Genomic DNA, 16,618 nt, shown 5'->3' on the forward strand with positions numbered 1-16,618 from the left:
ACTTTGTCACTTTCATAGATGATTATTCGAGAAAGGTCTGGTTGTACTTTCTGAAGACTAAAGATGAGGTGTTTGGGAAGTTCAAGGAGTGGAAGACCATGGTTGAAAAACGGACGGGTAAACAGGTCAAGACTCTAAGAACTGATAATGGGTTGGAGTTCTGCAACGCTCCATTTGATGATTTCTGCAAGAAAGAAGGTATAGTGAGGCACCGCACTGTACGACACACACCACAGCAAAATGGAGTTGCAGAGCGAATGAACCAAACCCTCATGGCGCGTGCTAGGTGTATGCGCATATTTGCTGGCTTGTCTAAGCAATTATGGGCTGAAGCAGTAAACACTGCTAGCTATCTGGTTAATAGATCTCCATCAACTGCAATTGACTTAAAGACTCCTCAAGAGGTATGGTCCGGTAAACCCTCTGATTACTCTAATCTAAGAATATTTGGATGCCCTGCATACGCTCATGTGAATGATGGTAAGCTGGAGCCGAGGGCGGTAAAATGCATATTTCTAGGGTATGCAACAGGAGTAAAAGGTTATCGACTGTGGTGTACAGAAGGTAAAAATCCTGGTAAATTTCTTATTAGCAGAGATGTAACCTTTGATGAATCTGCTATGCTTGATCAGAGTAGAGATTGTGAAAGTATTGTAGGTACAAAAGATTGTGGTGCTAACCAGAGAGTGGAGTTTGAGACTCCTGACAGAGTTGTGTTAGAGGAAAAGCAGCAGGATAATACTATTGATCAATCCGATCAACCAGATCAGTCAAAACCTCAAGGGAAACCGGTTGAGGGGGAAGCTGATGACGCTGGTACGGGGGTTGAAGATTCCATAGCAGCAAGAAAGGGAAAGAGAAATATTCAGAAACCAGCTAGGTTTGCAGGATGTGTCAATACGTGTGACATGGATTCTGTTGCTTATGCACTAGCGGTTGGTGATGATCTTGGCTCTGATGAGCCAAAGACATATAAAGAAGCTGTGGCGAGTAAAGATGCAGAAACCTGGATTATGGCAATGAATGAAGAGATGCAGTCTCTTGAAAAGAACAAGACTTGGGATCTTGTTGCACTACCAAAAGGGGTGAAGCCAGTGGGATGCAAGTGGGTCTTTAAAAGAAAGGAGGGAATTCCTGGTGTTGAACCTGCTAGGTTCAAGGCGAGACTGGTGGCAAAAGGGTTTTCACAGAAGGAAGGAATCGATTACCATGAAGTCTTTTCTCCTGTGGTGAAACACAAAACCATTCGGGTTCTTTTGGCAATGGTGGGTGCTTTTGATCTGGAGCTGGAGCAGCTTGATGTAAAAACAGCATTCCTTCATGGTAATCTAGAAGAACAAATTTACATGTCTCAACCGGAGGGGTTCTACAGTTCTAAAGGGGACCAGGTATGCTTGTTAAAGAAATCTCTGTATGGCTTGAAGCAATCTCCGAGGCAATGGTACAAGAGATTTGACTCATTCATGGTGTCTAATGGTTATACTCGTAATCAGTTTGATAACTGTGTTTACTCGAAGAAAGTTTCTACTGATTCCTTTGTGTATCTGCTGTTGTATGTGGATGATATGTTAATTGCAGCTAAGAACATGGCTGTAATTAATGACTTGAAGGCTCTACTAAAGGGTGAGTTTGAGATGAAGGATTTGGGTGCGGCAAAGAAAATACTTGGTATGGAGATCTGGCGTGATAGAGAAGCAAGACGGTTGTGGGTTTCTCAAGAAAAGTATATTGAGAAAGTTTTGCAGGCATTCTCTGTTGATCAGTCCAAACCGGTAAGTACCCCTTTGGCGGCACACTTTAAACTTGATCGAAGCACTATACCGGCTACAGATGAAGAGGTTAGTTACATGAAGACGGTTCCATATTCAAGTGCAGTTGGAAGTCTTATGTATGCGATGGTATGTACGAGACCGGATCTCGCTTATGCGGTTAGTGTGGTGAGCAGGTTTATGGCTAATCCGGGTAAAGCTCACTGGGGAGCTGTAAAGTGGATCTTGCGATATTTGAAAGGAGCGTCTGATATTTGTCTGGTATATGATGATAAAGGCCATGGTGATGGTCTTGTTGGCTATGCAGACTCTGATTACGGGGGTGACTTGGTGAAACGAAGATCACTAACTTGTTTTATCTTCACTCTGTTTGGATGTGCAGTCAGTTGGAAGTCTACTTTACAACCTACGGTTGCATTGTCGACGACTGAGGCGGAATACATGTCAATGACTGAAGGTATTAAGGAGGGTATCTGGTTACATGGTCTGGTGCAGAGTTTGGGTCTGAAGGTGGAGAAACCGGTGTTATTCTGTGATAGTCAAAGTGCTTTGAGTTTGGCTAAAAATCCAGTGTATCATGAGAGAACCAAACATATTGAAGTAAGGTTGAATTTTATCCGTGATGTTCTGGAGGAAGACAAGTTTTCTATTCAGAAAATAGCTACAGAACACAATCCAGCTGATATGTTGACAAAGGCGCTACCGACGGAGAAGTTTGAGCATTGCTTGAACTTGGTGAATATTCGTAGGAGGTAAAGCCTTCTCGGGGCATCTGGCAGGAAGGAGACGACTGAGAGATACTGACGAACCTTTGGCGGTTGGAGAAACTCCAAGTCAAGGTGGAGATTGTTGAAACGTGACTTGGATTTAGCGGTCTACCCGACCCTAAACCAAAGCGAAAGGACTGTTTCAATTGGCAGGGTTCCTTTTGGGCTTATCCTAATTAATAACAAATGGACTTAGGGTTTAGGGTGTTTTGGGGTGCTTATAAATAGACAACTATGGTTCTTAGTCGGATGACATATTGTAAATTTCTGAATCAGTATAATAAAATCTCTCCGGTTCCTGCCCGTGGACGTAGGTTGACACACCGTCACCGAACCACGTAAAACCTCTGTGTTCTTTATTTGCTTTCTTTCTCGTTTTCTCATAACAATTCTCGTTATTCATTTACCATAATATGCTTCTCTTGTTACTACATGTGATTAGCGTGACTTGTCTTGTAGAACCTAATTTGACTATGTAAAAAAAAATTAAAAATTATATCTTGATCAAATATGCGAATAAATATCATTTTTTAAAAAACAAGATGTATAATATAAATAAAAATTATTCTATATATTTATTTGTAATTAACATAAATTAATATTATAAAAATAAAAAAAATTGAGTTTAAATAAAAGTACTCCCTCCGTCCCATTTCTTTTTTTTAGTAACTATACTATCTACCTAACATTACAAATACCCTTACAACTTACAATATATTACACGCTATTACCTTTATATCATACATACTAATAAAGTTATTTTAATCATTTCTAAAATTACGTGCAAAAAGCAAATACATACTTAGTTTCGAGACAGATGGAGCATTTCTTGATTGAAGAGGTATAAAAATAATTATTGTTTTTGAAAGAATTAATAAATTTTGTTAAATATAAAAGATATATCATTTATTTTGAGACAGTATATAATTATTTAAATAAATTAGTTTGTTTTATGTTTATGTATATATATTATTGAATTTATATAGAAAATCAAAGTACACAGAGAATTAGTATAAGACAGCTGTAATATATAATTCACAGAAATATCCATATATTAAATTTTAAGAAAATAGTAAATAATTCATATGTAAGGAAACCAATATAAATTTATAAGTGAAGTGGTCAGTTCCAATTTCCAAATCCAATTTATCAGTAGCAAAAAGCCAAGTCTTTATGGCTCACTTCTTTTATCAATAAAATGTTTTTTTTTTTCACTATTACTGTGCCAATTCTCAATCCCAAGAAAAACTCAAAAAAAAAATACCCTAAGAGAAACATCCTAAAAAAGCTCTATGAATTCAATTCCAAATTACCAGTGGCAAAAAGTGAAGCAAATCTCAGAAGTAACATGAAAACTGATTCTTGTAAAAGACACAAAAACAAACTCACACTTGATGAATTCCAGTCACACAAAATCAAGACACATCCTTTTCAGACAGCTTCCTTCACTGTACTAACTAAACACCACAAACCAAGGGTGGGTAGGGGTTAGGGTAAGGGAGCCCACTGCCCTGCAGGTGAGGGATGAGATATAATACAATGTAGCCACCAATTAATGCATCAAAAGCTGAAAAAGAAAAACCACAAGTCATAACATAACATGGGATCTCCCCCAAACCCCCCACACCCTCACCACCCCCCAGGCAGAATTTATATTTCTAGCAACACAAACACAACACATGGATGGACAAGAAAATCAACAATCCCTTCCACAAAAAGAACACAGCACATAGCAACAAAACACACACGGGAGCCCCGCCAAACACAGATGCACAGCCCATCGGAAAGACAACATATACGACTCTATAATCAGATGCATACATATATATATATGTATGTATGTATATGAAACATGAATAGAAGAACATAAAAGTGCAATTTAATGAACACTTACCTCCTGTTGTGATAATTTATTCACTCCCAGAACTGGAGAACTTTCAACTGATTAATCTGCAAATAGTGCGTTAAAAATGCATCCATAGAGCAGTGAGAATACTAAATGCAATAGAAATATACGAAAGAAAGCTACGGCAATGCAATCAAATTAGAAAAAATCTATGAAAATATACATTTTTTCTTTTGCAAAAGGAACGTCTGTCTGTTTGTCTGTCAACTCCAATGGAGTCTTTTACTTGACTCAAGGGATGACCATTATATACATCTGAAAAATCAGATGTACATGGGGAACAGAAGCTGGGGACTACCCCTCTAGAATATGGTCAGATGTACACGGGTTTGACATCATTAGCACCGAAACTTGCAGAGCATACTGGGCACTTGCGATGGCGTGCTTCGACTATTCTTTGTATGCAAGGATTGCAAAAGAGATGGAAGCATTTTGTGATAACCACCTACAAAAAGCATGTATTAGATCTCTAATTATTGCAGTATTGATGTTGCTCTGAACACCTAGTAAGATATGAAATGATTCAAACACCCTTTCTCATTACAAAGATACTAGAACGATACGACAATCATATGCAACTTCAATTGACAGAAAATGTCGTGACACGATTACTATAATGGGAAATACCAAGTTTACCCTGCCCCCATTGTCCAAAACATAATACTCCCTCCGTCCCACATATCATGTCCACGTTGCCGTTTCTGTCCGTCCCACATACCATGTCACTTTCCTTTTTTGGAAAATGATTACACACTTTAATCTCATTTTAAACTTTTTAATTTTTTTTTTAAATTTTAATTAAACTAATTAGTTATCTTAATCTTAATTTATAATTATTTATATTATCGGATAATTATTTTCACTAATACATTCTTAATTATCTACTAATTATACCCCTCCTAAAATACCGTATCTACAATATAGCAGACACGGTATGTGGGACGGAGGTAGTAAAAGAAAGAGAAGAAAAAATGGCATTGTTGATCATAATGCAAAATCCCTATAAAATGAGCATGCAGCAGTCTAATTCACGTTCCGAAACAATCTGAAAAACAGAGTACCTCTTTCCTCCGCTCATGGCAGACAGTGCACTTCAGAATTTCTTTATATTCTTGGAGCTCCTGACGGAGCTTTACAGTTGCAGAGGAACTATCAGCCTGCAATTTTAGCTGTTCGGCCTTCCTTTTAAGGGTATCCAGTTTTTCCTCTACTCTTTTCCGCCCAAACCTAATCAGTAGAAACATTGGATACATAAAGCCTTTAGATATGAAAATGGGTATGATGACTATGTTACTTGTAAATACCTCTCTTTCTCTGATTCTATCTGCAGCTCAGTAAGATGTGCCCGAGCCTTTTCAACCTGGGATTGGCCTTCATCAAGTGTGCCAGTCGTTTGTTGAGATAATTTTTTCACATCCAGCAATTTTCTTTTGGCATTTTCTGCCGCAGAAGCATTGCGGGTTCTATCATCAGTAAGCCGCTTCATGTGGTCCGAATGTGCTTGCAGCTGCAGTAGAAACAACATTAGTGCGACAAATGGAAGAGTTAACACCATTCATGAAACTCTTGTGTTACCTGATCTTCAATTCTACGTGCTTTGGTTTCACCAAAATCAACGGTTTTCTTGGACTGCAATACAGCTTTCTCCAACATCCGTTTCTCCATAAGGAGAGCATCTCCGACATGTCTTGAGCGCACGCCCTCTAAAAGAAGCTGTGATGGTAAACAAAAGCACCAGTAAATATTTCATCAATAATCCAAAAAGCAGTATGGTGTTCAGTGTTTCTACAATGGACAATCGATAATATAACCAACAAATCCAAGTGATTATGCACAATAAGTAAGATAGAGAAAAAGATGAAAAGCATTTGCCGTGTGGTGCTTCCTTGTGCATGTTCATCAGCTTAAATAGTTTAATTCAAGCTAAAAATTATTTTTCACTCACTTCTCCCATTAAACTAACAAGACACAATTTTCAACTTTATTAGCATGTACTACAAAATCTCCAACAACCCCAAAAGGCATCCAGTTTGAAGGCACAGTATAAATGAGCATCAATGAAAATTTTAAATTGATAATGTTTGGAAAAGTCGACAAAAAGTGAAGAGAAAGATGTGGTATTGCCAATTCTCTACACTAAAGAATGCAGTATTTGTCGGAAAAGATATCTATTTCTCAAAAGGAACACTATTTAAAGGGAGCTATAATTCTGAGGCAGAAAATATAGCATTCTTTTTGCATAGTGTTTTTTTCTAATCGTTTTAATATAAAATGATCAGAAGCGCATTCTGGAAAGAGTCAAACTACAGTACCAAGTCAGGTATGATAAGAGGCATACTAGAACCTTAATCCACCACTAATTTTGATCTCGCTTGAATGTGACAGAGGACACGAGCTATCAAACAGCAAATCCTTAACAGATGATACAGCTACAAGAATGAAGATTGCTACTGTAATCCATAATTCTAAAATGGTATCCACTCAACCAGATGGTATCAGAAAAAGGTTATCAGACTTCAAGAAGCACGATCAAAAGAAGTCAAGCCTATATACATATATATATATATATATATAAACAAAGAAGAAGAAGAAGAAGAAAGATAATGATCGACCTATAAAGGAGCAAAGAAACAAAGAAGCTAGAGTATACCAAATACAAAAAATTGCCTTAAAGAATGACATTTATGCCTTCACAACAGTTTAGTTGTTACAAATATTTAGGCGACTGATTGGAAATATATTAGGACATCCATCCCAGCTAGGATACAGCCATGTATAATATATTCAGACATAATGCAAGTTTTGCAGCATACTCAACACAATTTTCCTACACAATGAATATCAAGCATTAAATCAAGGGAATTAACCAAGTCAAGAAAAACAATGAGATCATCATGGGAATTTAACTTCTGAAAGTGATTAATGATGAAAAAAATGATATGTTATGAGCACACATTTTGGCTTATGTGGAAATGGAAAATATCTTCTAAAAACGTTCATCAAGAGGTTGCCCATTTCATAGTAAAACACACTTTGAGTGAAACAGAAGTACGGTACTTATATTCGGTATCTTTTGGAATTGAATTAAGTGGAAAAATGTGAACTTGGTTGTTTCAGGAAATGAATCAAAATAACTATAACCTTAACATTGTAGTCATCTCTCTCTGTGATTTGCTGTAATAGCTGTTGGTTTTGTGTCTGCATGTCATCGTATGCCTGCCCAATAGTCTGCAAAAAACAATGGCCAATTGCATGGTCTAGTTTAAGATGCATTTTAGAGGAGTTGTTTCTAAGAAACATGTTAGAATGCCGACCTCTATTTCTGACAAATAGGCTTCAGTTTCTTCATGCTTGGATTTAAGGACATCAGAAAGTCCTGCTTTTTCCCTGCAATATCATTGGACATGCCATCAAGTCACTAAGAAAATAACGTTTTAGACAGAAAAGTGCTCATGTTGCACCAGATACAATTCAGCAAATCAAATATCAACAAATCTTCATATCATTACTCAAAAGTATGTATGTTACTGTGGTTAGGGCATCTCCCTCATTGATGGCCATTATCTGTTATTTATGCTTTCTATTTAATGAAGTCTTCAAATGTTAAAAACATTTACGGGTGAAATACAGGGACAATCTTATAGAGAAAATCATATGATGATTTTATAAGTGATCCATACGAATACTGCTTAATATTTATGTGTTTCCTTTCTATTATTAGGTTTAGCAGATATGTTAGATTTAAGCTTGCTCATCTCAAGCCCCCTGCCAATCCATAACTACTTTAAAATTCTGAGAATCTCCTAACAATGATGCAGAGACATTAGTCATGAAAGTGAAAATCAAACCATGACAGCTCAAATTGTGAAGGATTTCATTATCTTTTTTAAAGATTGCCAACCAGATGTTGAACTTGAAAGCATGAGGAAAGATACCTTTTAGAAGCCTCTAACTTCTGTCTCAGCTCAGCAATCTCAGCTTCTGAAGCAGCTAATTTTTGCTGGGCTTTTGCTTCAGATTCGATTGCAACTTTAACCCTCAACTCCAAATTGTGCTCATCCAGGGAAGATTTAAGTCCCTGAACATGAGCCCAAGCAGCAATCTCAGAACTTCTAGCTTCTTCAACTTCCCTGCATTATGCAATGATGAAGGAATGTAGTAGCAGAAAAAATGTAATCATCAGCAGCCTCAAAGTCAAACCAAGTATTAAGAACCACCACAATATTATTGCAAAGAAAACCAAAGTCCAACAAAGGTATCATTTACAAAAGTGAAAAGCCCTACCTTGAATCTGTTGACTGCTGTTCATACATTCCCAGAAAAAGCTTCAAGTCCTTGTCAGTTACCTTTAAATCACTAATCTGTGCCAAGAAAACAAAGATCTTTAAAGCTCAGAATCCTATCTTTCCAATTTCCTAAAAGAATGAACCACACAGATTATTTGCTTAGTTTCCTTCATGTTACAAAACAGAACCATACTATGAATGGCCTTGCACCTATTCCTAATATGAATCCAACATAACATTGAAATTACTACGCAAATAAGTGTGCTTTTAATCAGGAGAACAGCCATAAAATATATGTTGCAAGAGGAATCTCGTATCCTAATACTTCTATGAATTAATGAGTTGTGCATACCACATCCTGAAGTCTTTTAATTTCAGCATTCTGCTGTGCTGATCTGGACGTCAAAGTCTCTAATTCCTTAGCCTGCATGCACATTTACACTCAAATACATGCGAATTAAATGGAATATGATAATCAGTAGCGGACCTAAAACATTAAAGCAAAATGTTTTTGAGTGTCACATATCTAACCTTGTGATTTAGGATATTAGTCAGTGAAGCAACATCAGCCCGTAAACAATGTATGTCTGCAGCAGACTCTTTGTGTTTAGCTAACTGTGTTTGCATGCTCCCCATTTTCTCTGGGAATGATGATACCAAGTCTCTAAACTTCAACATGATTTCTTTCCCGCCTGTGATTAAAATTCACAATAGCTGCACTAGAATTACAGAGGGAAGCGTAGGGAAAGATCAATTCACAAAAAAAGGTTGACCCCTAATACCGGGTTCTTTAGAAGCTTCATCCAACTTGGTCTCAATAAGATGTTTTTCTTTAATGCATCTCTGTATTTCTGCTTCCAAATCACTTATTCTGGAATTAGAAACTGCTGAAGATCGACGAAGAACATCAACTAATTCACTTTTCATTTGTACTTCTTTTTCCCGACAGTGAAGAACTTCTTTATCAACCTGAGTAAAAGTAAGCAGATAAGCGTAACTGATATGGAAAAACAAAAGTGATGGCTAATAAACCAGTAACTAGTTACAACCTGCAATTGCTCACAGAGAGCTTGAAACTGAACTACATCTGTTTTAGCTTTTTCTAGCTGATCTTTTATCAATCGATATGCTTGGGATGAGCTAATACACTTAACATTCTTTAGTTTGCTCTGTCAAACACAATGTCACAGGTTAATGAGAAACATGATAGGGAATGCAAATTATGAAAGGTGAAATACTAATAGGATAGAAAGAAGCCAAAAACACAAATCAACCTGCAACTTTGACAAGTGTCTTAATACATCCAACCTGTCTTCATGTAGCTGCTGGAGTTCATGCAGCCGTACTGTAGAGTGGTCCTGCATGGAAAAATGATTTCATCAGGCCATTTAGCTCATTGTAAATCAACAAACAAACAAATACAAAGTACAACATGCAATTACCAACAGCTCCTTCAGCGTAGACTCCATGTTTTGCAAATCACCCTGCTTATCTCGCGTTCTATCATTGGCCACCAGTTTATTTCCTCGATTCAGAAGAGACCCCTTGGCTATATCTCTCTCTGCTCTTAGAATAGCCAAGTTTCGGTTGGTTTCTTCCAATTCAAAGATTGTACTTTCTAGTTCTCCTTTCAATGGACCAAAACAGAAAGCCATTAAAACTACAATACAGACGAATCACAAAATGTGGGGAAAAAATAGCAAACTAGCACAACACAATCAATAATTGAAGGGATTGCATGGATCAGACAGTCACAGCTCGGATAAAACTACAAAAAGGTGATATACATAAAGCAAAAAAAAAAAAAACACTGACGAAGCAAATTAGGGTTAGTATCAGTCAGAGACTCCATGCCTAAAACACAAAGACAAGGAGCCTCTTTACCAAGAGACCAGTTAAAGAAAAACACAAAAAAGGTACAATTCAGGAAAGGAATTTAAACCAGATATTCTTTTACAGAAAAGATTACTAATCTTATAAATTAAAAAATAAAAAGTTCTTTTCCGAACACATCTTTCACCATCAGTTGAATAGTAACTTGACCCAGATTTATCCCACTGATCCTAGTCTACATATTTTGAAATCCATGTCCAAGGTTGTCACGGCGAGGTTCCGAGCACGGAAACCGCCATATTGCCTAGGCAACATAGCGTTCTCCATGGCAACAATTTGCCGATATGGAAACTTACTTATTAGTAAAGATGCTCCAACATCTGATACGAGTGGAGCAACTCATAAATACACAAATTCATTCATAAAGCTTACCTACAGGAGCAGAAGACGGCGAACGATAACAGCAAGTGGTGGGTGACAGACAACTATAAATGGGTAGAGAGAAGAGGGAGAAAGAACATAGCAGGCAAGGGCTAGGGTTTGCATTAATAGGATTCGAACTTGGAAATTAATAAAATGGATCGGGTCAAACCCGCCCAAACTTGCCATTTGGCATTGCCTTGGCATCCCAGCGTCGCCAAAGCAGCACAAGGTTAGGTCTGGCATTAATAGGATTTAAACTGGGAAAATAATGAAATGGGTCGGGTCAAACCCACCCAAACTTGCCATTTGGCATTGCCTTGGCATCCCAGCGTCGCCAAAGCAGCATCTGGCCTCGCCAAAAAGGGAGGTGACAGATCTTGGTGGTGAGTGCACCGCCAGGACACCAAGGCATCGCCTAGGTAACGCCGTGACAATCTTAGGTAAAGCAGAATTGTGTGTTTACTTTGAACAAACGATCATTAGGATATTCAATGCACTTAAGACGTGCTCCTAAAACCTATTACATAATCATCAGTATAAGAGAGGTCATATAAGTAGCATATAACCCCTTTGTCATTTTGATGAACCAAAAACCTGCGATATTAACTGGACTCTGTGCATGCATCAGTAGAAAGAGTATAAGCTCACTTAATTCAAGAAGCACGATTTATACATTGAACATGTGGTAGAAGCCATATAAACATAATTACCATTAATGCTCAGTTTAGCTAGATGGCAAGAAAATTGACCAAGTTACAAAATAAGCCAATTCACAAGCCCAAATCATTCTCTGAATTTCCTTAGCAGTTTAAGCTAAAACTCAAGTGCAGATAGAAAACATGCAAAAGTCACCACTCTAAAAGCTAAGTGCATAACCATTTGGATAGTAAGCGACCATATCCCTAAAGAAACTCATAAAATATATAGATTTGATTGATCAAAGGTGTTGAACAAATAAGCATCTTTATATATATATATATATATATGTATGTATGTATGTATGAATAAAATATGCTGCCAAGCACAAACTTAAATCAACACAAAGTAGTATTGTAACAACCAAAACCTGAAACAATGATACCATTTGATACATAAAAGCATAAATGGTATACACCCAGTGATTGCCACTGCCAAGTTGGAAATTTTTTTAATGATAATGGAAAATGAATTCAAAAAGCTTTCAGAAGCATGCTTTTGCAAGTGATCCAGTGTCATGAATTCCATTTTATGGTAGTAATATGAAGCAATGCTGTTGGCGAAACCAAAATAAAATACCTTCCAAACGCTTCAAAGCAGCTTTATTTTTTGCATCAGTATCTCTTTGGCTCTGAAGTTCACCAGCCAATGATCTATGCTTCAGGTGAAGATTGATGGCTGCTACCCTCAGACTCTTAACTTCGGATTGTAGACCAGAAGAAACCACCGTCTGGCTCTGTTCTACGGTGAGTTAGGAGATTCAAAAGAGGTAAGTGATAACTCAATCATTAACAGAAAATATCCACTTGAGAAAATAAAGCTCAGTAATTTGTTCTTCCCATGGTCTTACCATTAGATGAGGCTGCCTTCTTATAAGCAGTGTACAGTCTATTCTTTAACTCGTTGAGATCATCAAGAGCAACCACTATATTCCGGAATATCTTCTCTGGTTTCTCTGTCTTTCCAACCTCTACATTTTCATCTTCATTTACATCTACAGATGTGCTTGCGCTTTCAGTTACATCAGAGTCTAAGACTCTGCTTAACAATGATTCTTCAGGAGATGAATCACCATCTAACAAGGTTATTTTGATAGCTCTGTTAGGAAATGAATTTTCCTTTTTGGAAGTACCAAAAGAAAAAGTGCAGTACATACACCCACATATCTTATCCAGAATGGCAAATGCATATGTGACGGTAGAACTACATATTTGTTACAAGCTCAATCAAAGCAGTTGTAACAATTGATTGGCCAAACAGCTAACTAGTTACAACTGTTAAGTTACAGTAGTGTGAAGTGGGGTATGCGAGGGTACGAAGCTTGGGTACAAAGGGATGCTAGATCTACCATTTTATATTAGGATACAAAATCTATACAGATTCTCAAATGCATTCATTGATGAAGGTGCTAGATGAAAAAATTTAAGAACCATTTACAGTCCAATCATTGAGCAAACAAACACACTTCTCCTAAAACAGACACACACACATATGCTGTAACTGCTGTTGATATAAAGAGAAATCAAAATTGCAAGTAGCATCCAATAAAAATTAAAAAATGCAAGAGAACTTCTCCTAACACATGCCATATGAAAATAACAGGTCAATATCTTCAAAAGTGTGCTGACATGCACTTGGGTAATTGATCAAAATATAATACCATTTCACAAGAATTAATACTTAACGAACAAAGCACAACTACAAGACCCTGGATGAACAGAAAATGAGGGGAATCACTTACCATCTTTGACTAGCTTGCCTCCAAACCCTTGCCCATGCTTCCCAGAGTCTAGTATGGTATTAGAGCATGATTCTAATTCATCAACCAGCTGGTACAACATTGAAATCAGTATCACGTTGAGCGGATAGACATTTCTACATGTGCAGAGTGCATCTACTTGCAAAATAAATGACATTCTAGTACTAACTTTGAATTCATTTTCCCAAGAATAAAAATTTATGATTTTCATCATTAACACCCTACCAGTTATTTTGATGCCCTCAAGAACGGGGAAAGACCTTTCTCCCAGAAATTTCTATTTATTTACAAGCATCTAAAGCTACAACCAAATCCATTTGAACACATGGCCTCACATATCACAAATAAAACAGTAGCCTTAGTGTGATCACTTCTGCCAATCAGAAATTAGTTATGCACACAATCCACTACTTCAAGTCATACTTCAATTACATTTTTAGATCACAAAACTTCAATCATTTCAAATCATCATCTTGACAACAGCCCTTTAGGCATATCAATTTGCATGGTTTTGTATATAACAATGAGGATACGTTATTGGACAAGCCAGTGGAGCTTCATTCACTAATAGTCTAATATAGGTTGCTGTTTCCACCCTTTCGATATTCAACATGTTTATACTGGAGTTAATAGAAAGGGCATTAAGGGGCAATTTCAATATGAGCTACCAATCTTCACAAGTAAATGAATTCCATTTACTAATGCTAGAAAACAGCTAACACTGATGAATAAACAAAGCAATAATAAAGCGAGGTAACAGAAACAAAGTAATGTACCTCTTCCCAAGAATTATTAACAATGGTTGCGATTTTGTCATGTGATTGTTGTTCATCTTTCAATTGACACAATCTGCCCTCAAGTCCACATATCTCAACCTTTTGAGTTTCCAACTTTTGTATGAGTTTCTGATTTTGAAATTGAAGCACCGTTGCATCGAGCTACAGAAATTGAAACTCTGACATATTAGATCTTTGGACACAAATCTCACAAAAATCCACAAATGAAACTACACCTTGTCTGATCAGTACTTTATTCGACAGAAAAGGGGGCAATCTACTTGCAGAAGCATCACAATTAAATTTGTTTGGTTGTGTTTTCGTACACTTATATTCACTATGCATCTGCACAACCATTTTTTTCCCAAAACACCATATATCACACATATTTTTCATTTAATATGTTATCAAAAAACAATAAGTTTATATTCAAAACATCACATCAAATAACTATATATATCATATCAAACAATTCTTTAAATTCAACTATTCTCAAAACACCAAAACACAACCAAGCAAACTCAAGAAAGTTTACTAGTTCCAATCACATTTGTTAACTCATTAAATAACATGCATCAATTCAAATGTGCAAGAATATACTATCTCGCTTCGACATCACTTGTCACAACTGTATTATAACTTTCAAGATAAATTACACTCCCAAAATCAACCATTTTTGTGTGTGTTCATTACTGTGATGTAGTGTTGGGTCAAAAAAACCACACACATGAAAGATTGTTCGAAATATGGAGAAAAGACTTCGATGAGGCAACACAAACGGAACATAACTTAAGCCAGAAGCCACAACAAAGCATCTTTCTAACATAAGTCAGCTTAAAACTTCGTTGCAAATTAGAAATAGGTAGAGAATTAAATTGTAAAACTAAATGCTCGACGTCTAAGGAATATAACCCACATAAATATATCAGTGAAACACAGACACCTCTTACCAAGCACAAGAAATCGCAAATTTGAAATTAAAACTTAAAAGATAAACACAAATCATAATTGCATAAATCACTTATCCTCATATCTTAAAAGCTTCAGATCCCGGAAAAATGGTAACTCAATTTGCAGCCTAGACAAACTGCATACAAGGTAAAGCCATGGAACCACAGCTAAAATGGAAACGAATAATTACAGGATTATCTATTACCACAGCCCAATTTCTAAAACCCTAAGTGCAGAAAAATGAACCAAAAAAAAAATAAAAAACAGATTAAGCAGAATTCTTCTACCTTTTTCCCCTCAGAAAGGGGAGTAAGAGGCTGTTTCTTGGCAGTAGGCGATACGGAACTCAAGTGACGTCGTTTCTTGTCAGCTTCACCTGTGCTACCCATTGGAAACGGTCCTCTCAAAGCCCTAGAACCATCAATAGCCCTATAAACCCCAAATAGCAAATTCACAACCAATCAACGATACTAAAAGGTAATTCAACACGCTGAAATGCTTAAAAAGCAACCGCTAGGTTACGAATCGGTAATAAATCACAAACCCTTAATCAAGAAGCCATTTGAAACCAAAGGAAAGCCGAAAACCTTCGAAACGGATTGAAATTTTTTCTGAGTTATTTCTCAACGGGGCCCCTTTGGTTACATTCAACTCCTCTTCTTCTTCTTCTATGGTTCTGTTGGTAAAACACCACACGCTCGCTCCGAACCTCCGAACAAAGTGTCCGTATGCGGGGAGAGAGAGACAGAGAAGAGACACCAACGCAACTGAAGAGCAGAAGAGGAATTTCAATAAATCCGTAGGGGTAGAATTGTCATTTTACACATACGGTGGAAACGTCAAACGTACCTCCGGTGTTTGTTTGCTTGCCTTTGTAAGCTCACTAGTCACTAGTTGTATTAGTCTTCTGCGTACACGACCAAAATAAATCAATTTTAATTATTTAGCTAATATTCTATTTTTTATATCATTATATATATATATATCGATCCATTCTTTTGACATTATAAATTAAAATTTTAGTTAGTTGTCTATTTTTTAATTATATTTTTAAAATCAAATTGTATGACCGATTTAATGAAAGGTACAAAGTCAGCCGTTATGAAAAAACAATAATTTGCTATCCAATTTCGATGAGAATAATACGAGTTTGAGAGCGGCCAAACTGATATTTTCATCGATATTTTCACTTTCTTGTTACAAAGAAAATACATCTATCATTTACTTTTTGAGTATTTATCTTTTAATATTAATTATTATATTAAAATTTAATATAAGTTAAAAAAAATACAAAAATATTTCAAATTATACAAATATAAAGATATTTTAAAGATTAAATACAATAACACAATAAATAATGTGACCATCCATGAGTATTGAAGATATAAAGAACAATGACAATTTATAAATTACTAAAAAAAAATAATAAGGAGAGAAAGTGATAATGATAGT

At 36.4% G+C, this 16,618-nt stretch overlaps 1 protein-coding gene across 4 annotated transcripts; it reads right to left on the reverse strand.

Moving 5' to 3' along the window:
* Window positions 1-3,940: 3,940 nt before the first annotated feature.
* Window positions 3,941-15,940, reverse strand: LOC127260727 (E3 ubiquitin-protein ligase BRE1-like 1). 4 transcript variants are annotated; one of them, XR_007840787.1, is made up of 22 exons: window positions 15,711-15,939; window positions 15,454-15,595; window positions 14,216-14,377; window positions 13,422-13,509; window positions 12,531-12,755; window positions 12,260-12,421; window positions 10,171-10,355; window positions 10,003-10,086; window positions 9,778-9,897; window positions 9,511-9,697; window positions 9,260-9,420; window positions 9,081-9,152; window positions 8,727-8,803; window positions 8,378-8,572; window positions 7,757-7,829; window positions 7,584-7,670; window positions 6,018-6,155; window positions 5,747-5,949; window positions 5,504-5,669; window positions 4,606-4,887; window positions 4,431-4,486; window positions 3,941-4,103 (listed from the first exon to the last, which is right to left on the reverse strand). XR_007840787.1 is itself a non-coding variant. In XM_051288640.1 (20 exons), exons 2-20 carry the CDS (start codon window positions 15,553-15,555, stop codon window positions 4,756-4,758), a joined length of 2,619 nt encoding a protein of 872 aa, XP_051144597.1. In that variant the 5' UTR covers window positions 15,556-15,595; window positions 15,754-15,940; the 3' UTR covers window positions 4,550-4,755. The 4 variants fall into 4 exon arrangements, 3 of the variants coding, with proteins under 3 accessions (XP_051144597.1, XP_051144606.1, XP_051144585.1); XM_051288640.1 differs by lacking the exons at window positions 3,941-4,103; window positions 4,431-4,486 and having other exon boundaries at window positions 4,550-4,887; window positions 15,754-15,940; XM_051288649.1 differs by lacking the exons at window positions 3,941-4,103; window positions 4,431-4,486 and having other exon boundaries at window positions 4,550-4,887; window positions 15,454-15,577; window positions 15,711-15,940.
* Window positions 15,941-16,618: the final 678 nt, after the last annotated feature.

This window comes from Andrographis paniculata, unplaced genomic scaffold (assembly GCF_009805555.1).
Source record: "Andrographis paniculata isolate CXL003 unplaced genomic scaffold, ASM980555v1 Contig15END, whole genome shotgun sequence".
Lineage (NCBI taxonomy): Eukaryota > Viridiplantae > Streptophyta > Magnoliopsida > Lamiales > Acanthaceae > Andrographis > Andrographis paniculata.